This window comes from Rhinopithecus roxellana, chromosome 7, assembly GCF_007565055.1.
Source record: "Rhinopithecus roxellana isolate Shanxi Qingling chromosome 7, ASM756505v1, whole genome shotgun sequence".
Taxonomy (NCBI): Eukaryota; Metazoa; Chordata; class Mammalia; order Primates; family Cercopithecidae; genus Rhinopithecus; species Rhinopithecus roxellana.
Window position 1 is genome coordinate 24714072 of NC_044555.1, and position 10594 is coordinate 24724665.

The 10594-nt window shown below is 41.9% G+C and overlaps 1 protein-coding gene across 1 annotated transcript; it reads left to right on the forward strand.

Moving 5' to 3' along the window:
* Positions 1-338: 338 nt before the first annotated feature.
* On the forward strand, positions 339-6806 carry LOC115898750 (X antigen family member 1-like). The gene is given in 4 exon segments (XM_030934578.1): positions 339-487; positions 1933-2074; positions 4052-4178; positions 6784-6806. Coding segments are annotated over 4 exon segments (441 nt in total).
* The last annotated feature ends 3788 nt before the right edge of the window (positions 6807-10594 follow it).

The window sequence follows — 10594 nt, forward strand, 5'->3', positions numbered from 1 at the left end:
CCCCTGTAACCACACCCAGCTAATTTTTGTATTTTCAGTAGAGATGGGGTTTCACCATGTTGACCAGGATGGTCTCAATCTCTTGGCCTCATGATCCACCCGCCTTGGCCCCCCAAAGTCCTAGGATTACAGGGGTGAGCCACTGCGCCCGGCCATGGGGTGAGTTTAGAAAGCTGCCATTATTTGAGGTATTTGAGTCCTGGGTCGGGGGCAACCCACACACAGAGAGGAGTGATTCCAAAGTCATTAATGGGGACCTAAGAAGGAGCACAGGACAGGGCCAGGCGGGATAAGGAGGGGCACCACAGCCCTTAAGGCAAGAGGGGACCTCACTGCGCATGCTCCTTTAGTGCTCGCCTCCGTGCGCATGTTCACTGGGCGTCCTCCCATCAGCCCCTTTGCCAGTGTGGGGAACGCGGTGGAGCTGTGAGCGGGCAACTGGGGTCCGTGAGGTCTGGATTCTTTCTCTCCTACTGAGACACAGCGGGTAGGTTCACAGGCCGATCCAACTGGGAGTTGAAGTGTGAGTGAGAGTGAGGAGGAACCAGCGGGCTTCCGGAGGGTCGCATGTTTGGTGACTCAGGGTGAGAAGGGCCTCGAAGTTGTCGTCCCTTTCATGCCGCGCTGCACCCATTGTCTTGTCACGGCCATAACTAGGGAGGAAGGAAGGCTGAGGAGTGGAGGGGCTCAGGTGAAGCTGGGGCGATGCTGGGGTGCTGGTGGAGGTATCCGAGTCCCAGATGAACCTGTAACCCCGACAGAAGATTCCAGACTCCCCAGATGGGACCAGGGGAGGGATGGCATGAGCGGTATGGAAGGGTCCTGGAGACCCGGAACGCTGCGGGCTAGTGACTGCAGCCCCGAGGTCTGTAGAGTGCCTGGTACTGGTGTCCTTTGAGGAGTGCCCACTACTTTGTAGCAAATTCTCAACTCCACTGTGGAGATTCCAATGGGTGGGGCTCTGAGTTCCTAAAAAAGTGATTTGGGTCGGGGGCGGACGAGAGGCCTAGCAAATCATTATGTGACAAAATTCGCCATCACTTCAATTTTAATTCTCTAGCTGTAATTTCCTACTTGTCTCCCTGATGGAGTGTCCAGTTGCGAAACCAACCCCATGGGAAATACCCTGTGTTTTCTGCCGGGAGCCTTAAGACATTGCTCCGCTAGCTAGACCTACTTAAGTGGCTTTGCAAGCATTCGTTTCAAAAGTTGCACACACTCATACTTGCCCCGGGATTTTCAGAGTATTTCTAAATTAAAAAAAAAAAAAAAAATGACCAAGTTAACATTTGACCATGAAAGTGGTCGAATCTAGTTGTCCTGTAAAGTGTATTTTGCCAATCACAGTATTCTGCTTGGAGAGTGAAATACGTGTTGATGAGGAAGATCAACGTATAGGCCTATACCAAGAAGAAGTTCACAACCTCCTGAGTTCATTGTGCCTCTACTTATGAATGTCTTAACATTCGATGTTTTCTCTTAGCAGAAAGTTATTTCTCTGGTAGTGTTGTTGGACTATCAGAATGGTAGTCCATTGTTTATGGCCTCCCATTCATAATTGTCTCCCATGTTGACAAAAAATGATCATGGCATCCCATGAAGGAAAGATTAGTCCAGAGGATGATATTTGGGTTTTGTGTGGATGGATGATCGTGTGTGCCCAGATTTTGTCCACAACTTCCTCCTCATGTTTATTCAGAACAGATTACACTCATTCATCCCAACATAGACTAAAACGGCTTCCAAAGTCCTTGAGGGTATCTATCTTTGAGTAACTTCTCTGAGGAAAGAATAATGTTATGAAGAATAGGTATATGGGGTAGTGTTGGAGGAATGCCTCTAGATGTACTTATGATAAGAAGTATCTATGTATTCTGTATATTTATATTATTGACATGTATTAATAGCAAAACTTTTTATCTGCACATACACACACGGACACACACACACACACAGAGCCAGTCCCAGGAGCCCAGTAATGGAGAGCCCCAAGAAGAGGAACCAGCAGCTGAAAGTCGGGATCCTACACCTGTTCAGGAGACAGAAGAAGATCAGGATAGAGCTGAAATCCAAGGTGCTGGGAAAGGAAAGAAAGCATGTCTATGGGGCGGGAAAAGGTCAATGTGTGCGTCATGGTCTATGCCATGAGCAGTAACAGGAGGAAGGAGAACAATAGGAAAAGATACCAAACATTTGCCCAATGTTGGCAGGAAAGGGGAGAGTATAGTTTGCAGTTTCATGCTGTCCCTGGATATAAGGAATCTTATTTTATTCTTCGAGATGGATTTTGTGTGCTTGAAAATACAGTCCTTACTAAGTCACTTGAAAACAGTTAATTTGGTGTATAAAAATGTACATTATTTCACTAGTTTAATTTGATCCTCTTAGAATGTTGATGTATGATCTTCTCAGCCATGGTCTCCACAGTATTATAAGCACCCGTTAAATGTGTGTAGAGTGCAAAGTCACCCGAACTTATAACACCATGAAAAAGGCCCCTTTGCAAAGGGATGTTAGCCCCATTGTATAAATAAGAAAACCGAGGCTCAGAGATAGAGGCTTGCAAAGAACACTTGACTCATGGAGAAGGAATTCATATTATGTTCAAAGATTTGTGTTCTTCCTACAATCCATGTTGTAATAATAAAAAGTGAGCAGTTTGCCTAAGAGGTATAGCACTCGATTGTGTCTGTACTGTAAGGTACTTCAGTATTGGCTCAGGACAAAACAGTTCAGTGAAGCAGGATATTAACTCCAGAAAAGAGCTCAATGAATGATAGCCACTGTTTCCTTTGATCGGTGTTTTTGACTGTATGTTGGATGAAAGTTGGATAATTAAGGACACTGGTATACAGGGAGCTATATTAGTGTGATTTTAAGGGGGTTTTAACAGTTGTTTAAATACATTCATAATTACAAAAGTCAAAGTAGGGTAAGATTATCCTGAAACAGAAAATGTATCCTCAACAGGTAGCATTTTCAAGCTAAACATTGACTGAATTTGGGCCTACTTTCTGTAGTCTCACTGCAAGACAATGATTTTTTCTGTTACTTTTGGTGCATTATTCTAAATGGGATTCATTTGTATAAAGTTACATATAAGGTTCTTGGTCCTAAGCATACCACAACGTTGATTAACTACCCAAACAATTTCCAAGTTACCTCAACAAGGGATGGGTGTCACAACTGTAGAATTTGTCAGAGGCCCGCCAAAACATTGATCTAATTCTTCGGAAAATTACATTTCACTTATGATTAAAGTGCCATTCATGTGGCTGACTTCAGATTTCATAGATAGTTGATACTTGCTGTTCATAATACACAATGGTAAAGTGTGGGAAATTTACATGTAGTGTGAGTTATTCTTAGATTGTAATTCAAAATAAGACATTGGGCCAGGAGTTCACGACTGTAATCCCAAAATTTTGGGAGGCTGAGTTGGGCAAATCCCTTGATCCCAGGAGTTGAAGACCAGCCTGGACAACATTGAGAAGTCCTGCCTCAAACAAAACAAACAAACAGAAATTACTCTTGGCGGTGGGGTGCACCCATATGCTCAGCTACTGTGGAGGCTGAGACAGGAGGTTCTGCTGAGCCTGAGAGGTTGGGCTCACACTGGGCCTTGATTGTGCCACAGCACTCCAGCCTGGATGAAAGAGTGAGACCCTGACTCAGAAAACAATAAAATATCATAAAACATCATAAAACAGGGAAACAAAGGTGTATCATCTTTGCACGACATTCAATACCACGCTAACTGACAGAGTTTTCTTCCTTTTATTTTCTTTCTTTCTTTCTTTCTTTTTCTTTTTAATGTGGCAGAGTGTCATCTGTCACCCAGTCTGGATTGCTGTGGCATGGTCTTGACTCACTGCCACCTCCAGCTCTTGGGTTCAGGTGACATCGGCCTCCCAAAGTGCTGAGATTACAGGCATATGCCACTACGCCCGGCTCAGGCTTTATTTCATAATGCTAAGGAAAAGAATATCATCATTTTCTTATTTATATTTCATGTCGGAATGCTTAAATCGATATCCTTTGTATTTTGAAGTGCGTGACATGGAAGGTGATCTGCAAGAGCTGCGTCAGTCAAAGACCGGGGTTAAATCTGGATTTGGGTGCTGGCATCAAGGTGAAGATTATACCCAAAGGAGAACACTGTAAAATGCCAGAAGCAGGTATGTTATCCAACAAGATGCAAAGTTATGTGCGTTCTCATTTATAGAATATTATACTTTTGATATTAGAGGGATAACATTACTGCTATTTTCAAAACACAGTGCAAATTCAAACTTCCTTTGAAACGCCGTTTAGACCCAAATGCCAGATGGCAAGACTTAAACACCATGAGATACAGAAACAAATTGGGTCAAAGCCATATTGAATCATCAAACGTGGCAACATTTTCTTAGTGTGGTGTGTAACCCACAGCTAACATTTTCAGATTCTTTTCTAATTTCTGCTTTCAGCAAATACATAATGCATTTGTAATAAGAGTTTGTGTGAAGTATGCTGAGCCCTGAAGCAGATTCTAGTACCAGCTCTACCATAATTTGTGAGACTCTGGATGAATTGTATAAATTCCACATGCATCCTTGCTCTCATTGAAAAGAGTGGATTCACATCAGATAGATTAAAATCCATTTCATTGCTGATTTCCACATGCTCTGGTTCTGTTGGATAGAAGACCAGGATATTCTGATTTTCATGATTTGTTTTTCGTAACAGTCAGCATCCGTCCAATTATAATGTCTGAGTTGAGATTTCATGGTACCTAAGAAAATGAGTGGGCACTCTGCTTGATGTTTGTTTTCCTGTATGGAGCCCTGTGTGAGTGTTCTTGGATTTTGTCAAATTCTGAATTCTCTGGCTCTTAAAGAATAATTGTGTTTTAAAGCCTTCCCTCAGTGAAGCCTTGAATGACTGAATGATAAAATGGCAAGAAATCATCAGGTTTCTGTGGCCAGTGAAGTAGGGAGAATGCATGTAGGTCAGTGATGCTCAAGGTGGGTGTAAGATGCTTCTGCTAAGCGTGCCCCCTGCCCTCCTGTCAGTCTTCATGAGCTACTTCGTGTAATTAAGTTGAAGACTCATATAGTAGAATCACCTCTAACCATAGCATAAGTTACATATTACAGGTTTCTGCCTTGAGACATGAGACGCTAGGGTTTGAAGTTCAACAACAGCAGGGTGCTAAATCCGGAGTGGTTGACGTAATTGTGTTTTACACGTATTTTCCAAATTGGTGACTGTTAATTACAATAACTCTTGAAGTTAAAGGAAGCACCCTATGTTTAAGGGAGAAATTACCTAAATGTTTTTACTCTACTCTGCTGAACCATTCCATTACACTATTTACATTAAAAGATAGTTCTCAGACTTTTTCCAGGAGCCCATTGAACAAGCCTCAGTTGTATTCTTAGGGAGATTATAGCTTTAAATGCACGTCTTATTAAAATAAACAGCACATTCCATGATAAAGGAAAAGAATACTATGAAATAACGATGAAAGAGCCACAGAATAAACTTAAAGGAAAAAGAAAGAGGTAGTGCATAAAAGACAGGTACGAATCATTAGTAAAAGGAAAAGCAGTTGAAATGTCATAAATTTAAAAGATTGGTGTTTTGAAATTTAGCTATAAATAGAGTATTCGGTCGTTTACACAATCTTGAAGAAAATGGAAAAAGCACGACATGGAATATGAACAAGACAGAGTGATTTAATATAGGGCTTTATTGAAAGTGACTACAATCTTGAACGCTAATATTTTCAGAGCACGGATGAAATGGTTGATAAGCTAGGAAGGCATATATTATTTATTTCTCAAATACCTGATTATCTAAGCATCCCAAAGCCTGTGGAGGAAACTGTGAAATATTCCAGTTGTCCCTCAAAAAAACATTTAGTTTTAGAAACAAATTTTGGGTTTTTCAGCTGTCCTACTCTTGTTTTCCATTTCCGTATCCCTCCATTTTTTCATGTGTGACACGGTCCATAACGCTATCTATCACATATTGATGACAAAACTGAGAGTAATAGCTTAAGAGTAATGCGACCACATACTTAATTGTACAAATGGGAATACTTTCAAGTGTAAAAAGAGGCATGATTCATGTTGGCATCACGGTAGGAGAAAACTGGGTACAAACGGTTACTGTACCTTACAAACCACAGAAGGGTGAACGAGCCCAAATAAATGTTTTTGCCCTTCTGCACAATAGAGTAAAAACAAATGCAATGCTGGCCTTTCTATTCACTTCACTTACACAGTTCCTAAGGTGACATTAACCATTTTCGTTCAAGGTAGTACTCAGACCGTTTCCAGGAGCCCATTTGGCATCCAGACCACAGATTCAAGTCAGAATATTAAAAGAGTTTTTGCCAAAAATTTTACATTTTTCGTAAATTCCTTTTTTGTTTCTTAGGATTTTTGTGCGGCGCTGGTATTTTGAGTAAAACTATGCACAATGTTTGCTTTCTACTTTAAACCCCTCTTTAGTGGGTTCACTTCATTTAATGTGTTTGGACCTCGGACTGTCTTGCTTTCCTTGTAGCACTAGAAAGCAGAGTGTGTTTGAAAAATACCTTTAATGCATTCGCTTGGATGACTATTGTCCAAGTCTCTACAGAGGTCTACCTGAATGTAAGCAAAAGGGTGACTCTTAGGCTTCTGCTTTTGTCCATTGTAGAAAATTAAAACTCTGGTGTCTTTTCCATATCCTTAATGTCATCTAAACACAGTTCTGCTAGTAATGTTGCCACCCGTTATGTTTCTGTTACAGGTGAAGGGCAACCACAAGTTTAAATGAAGACAAGCTGAAACAACGCAAACTGGTTTTATATTAGATATTTGACTTAAACTATCTCAATAAAGTTTTGCAGCTTTCACCAAAGAAGGCCTGCTCATCTTTTGTTCACTTCCTTCCCAGGTATTTGATAATATTGAAAATCGTGGCTGGGTGCGGTTTCCCACGCCTGTAATTCCAGCACTTTGGGATGCTGAGGCAGGAGGATTGCTTGAGCTCAGGAGTTTGAGACCACATGGGGCAACAGAACAAGACTCTCTGCAAAAATAAAAGAGTGAATGCATAATGTATGCACGTCTCTATGTAGCTGTCTTCCCAGCTACTCTAGTGCCAAAGATGGAGGATACCTTGAGCCCAGGAGGTCCAGGAAGAGGTTATGTTTTTTTTTTTTGTTTTTTTTTTTTTGTTTTTTTTTTGAGATAGAGCCTCTATTTAAAAAAAATTGTCATTTTTGAAATTTTATATTCTGATTGAGCTGGTGTGCACAGGGGTGATATTATGAAATACATATTTGGTCCTAGACCCTGCTTCCTGGCAGACAACTCCTACAATTTTTAGAATCTCCACAAAGTGGTTTCTTTTTTGTATGCCAGTGAGTTGCTGGCAGCACCTAGGTAGCTCTAGGCTGGGGAATAAGAGTGTTGGGACTTTCAGCCCCCCGCTCAACCTTCAGGAAGGGAGAGGGGCAGAAAGTTAGATTGATCCCCAAAGGCAGGACAACAGTTTAATCAGTCACACTTACATAATGAAAACCTTCATCAAAACCAAAAGTACGGGATTCAGAGAGCTTCCGGCTAGCTGAACATATGGAGGGCAGCATGCCCCTGGTGGGCACAGAAGCTCCCTGCCCCTTCCCCCATACCTCGTGCTGTGTCTCCTCATCTGCTTCCTTTCCTAGGGTATCCCGCTTGCCACAGAACATGTGAGAAGTCCCTGGGCTATAGAGCTAGATGAGAGAATTAGGGCCTAGGTAGAAGAAAGGGTCAAGCAACCAGGGCAACTTGCTGAAGCAAGATGACTTTGGTCCTACCTACACTGTCTCTTTATAGGCTATGTCATGAAGTAGCCATGGGTTTCCATCCTGCCTCTCACACAGTGCCCTTGATATGGTGGGCAAGATACTTACACCCTTTGGGACAGTTTTTCCATTTCTAAAGTAGAAATTACAATATGTACACTAAAACTACTTGCTATGAAAACTAAAGGAAATAACATCAAGCAGGCTTTACATTGCAGATAGATTTGGCTTCCTACTTAGATTTCCTTTTTTCCTTTAGATTTCAAACTTTTTCATTTCATTTTTCCTCACAGCTACATTTCTAGTGTGTGATAACCTGCTTTTGAATTTTAAGTAAGAATGTCAGCTTTTAAAATACATTTGAATTCAGAAAATAAATATTTGATTTAAATATGTTAATTTAATAGCAGTGTAGCTGGTGTCACCCACGGTATACATTCTGAAGTTAATTTCTAAATAACCGAGGTGTGACAAAAGCAACTGAATGTCTGCAGTGTGGGCTGAAAACCTTTGCTGCGTGTTATGTGGGTGGATCACCTGACATCAGGAGTATGAGACCAGCCTGGCCAACATGGTGAAAACCCATCTCTACTAAAAATACAAAAATTAGCCAGGTGTGGTGGTGTATGCATGTAATCTCAACTACTGGGGAGGCCGAGGCAGGAGAATCACTTGAACCCAGGAGGCGGAGATTTCCAGTGATCTGAGATCGTGCCATTGCACTCCAGTCTGGAAAATAAAGAGTGAAACTCCATTGAAAAACAAAACAACAACAACAAAAAAAAAAAAAAAAAAAAACAGGAAGGAAGGAAGGAGAAGAGAAAAAGAAAAAGAGAAAGAGTGAGAGACAAGGGAGCGAGGGAGAAGGAACGGAGGGAGGGAGGGACGGAGGGAGGGACTGTACCTTTGGGTACACTCCCAGCAATGGGACTGCAGGGCCAAATGGTATTTCTGTTCTTAAGTCCGTGAGGAATTGCCACACTCCTTTCCACAATGGTTGAACCAACTTATACTCCAACCAACAGGGTGTAAGCGTTGCCTTTTCTGCACAAACTCACCAGCATCTGTTATTTTTGTTCTTGCTTTTTATCATGTCTTACAGACTCTGACTCTGTGTTTTCAGACAGGGTCTCTTTCTGTCTGTGAACGTGAATTCCACTGGTGTCTGAGACTTTCCAGGATTCCAGCTCTCTCAAATGCCTGTGTTTGAACTTAATGAATTTGTGACATTTTCAGTGGTTTTCTTCTTACCCCCGTTATGGTTGTCACTTCTTCCACACATGCTCTGCCAGAAGTGGTGCAGTTTTTGTGTGTCATCCCTCCTCAGAGGGACTAGTCACTCTTTTGTATCGGTTCCCATGGCTGCCTTATTACCTCCGGTCTCTCATGATCTAAAAACAAAGCAAAAGAAAAGATAATGCTATAGATTATTAGGCTTTTTCTCATTTTCAGGGCTAAAGTGACTTTCTCTTGAGGCTTTCTAAATCTTACCTGGTGGTGGAATTCTCCTGTGTTAATATTTTGAGTACTGGTACAAAAATACAGCATTTAAATATGTGAAGTAAAACTTAATCCAGGGGCTAGCTGACTATGCTTTGAGATCTAAATACAGCCCATGACTTTTTTGCATAGTCATTGAGATAAGGATTTTTTTTCCATTTAAAAGTATTATTTCTAAAAACAAAACAACACGCCACAGAAACTACATGACCCACAAAGACTGCAATAATTACGATCAGATCTATTAAAGCAAAATTTGGTGATGTATCTAATCAAATACCTGTTATTCTGCTTCGCATTGTGGCAAACATCTTTTCATCCATTAATTACTTTATTTACACACGGATTGAAAATATGGATGTTACTCTATCCCCTCAAGAAAGCATCCAGCTTTATGATACCATGGTCTCAGTCTGGGAAGCTTGTCCCAGGGATCAGGTCAATATACGAACATATATTTGAGGTAGGAGACTGGCAGGACTTGTTTTCTGGTCAGAACTGAGCCTACAGCCTACAATCAGAATCTCTGGCTATTGCTGAAACATACACTGTCTGAATGACCTACATATATTCAGGGAAATCAGTTACCAGTCCAGAGATTTAAATGTGAAATAACACAACCTAAAAAGAAAAAAGTAAGCAGGTGTGAATGTATTTAGTCTACACAAGAATTTATTCAACTATGTTTATTGGAAGCATGGCAGAAAACCCAGAACCAGAGAACAAACTGATTAATAAAAGCATTTATAAAACTGGCCAAGGTGGGAGGATCATTTGAGCCCAGGAAATTGAAACCAGCATGGGCAACACAGTGAGACCACTATCTAAAGAATAAAGAAACCGGAGCAAGATGGCCGAATAGGAACAGCTCCAGTCTCCAACTCCCAGCGCGAGCGACACAGAAGACCGGTGATTTCTGCATTTTCAACTGAGGTACTGGGGTCATCTCACTAGGGAGTGCCGGACAATCGGTGCTGGTCAGCTGCTGCAGCCCGACCAGCGAGAGCTGAAGAAGGGCGAGGCATTGCCTCACCTGGGAAGCGCAAGGGGGAAGGGAATCCCTTTTCCTAGCCAGGGAAACTGAGATACACAACACCTGGAAAATCGGGTAATTCCCACCCCAATACTGCACTTTAAGCAAACGGGCACACCAGGAGATTATACCCACACCTGGCTGGGAGGGTCCCACGGCCACAGAGCCTCCCTCATTGCTAGCACAGCAGTCCGCAATCTAACCTCAAGGCAGCAGCAAGGCTGGGGGAGGGGCGC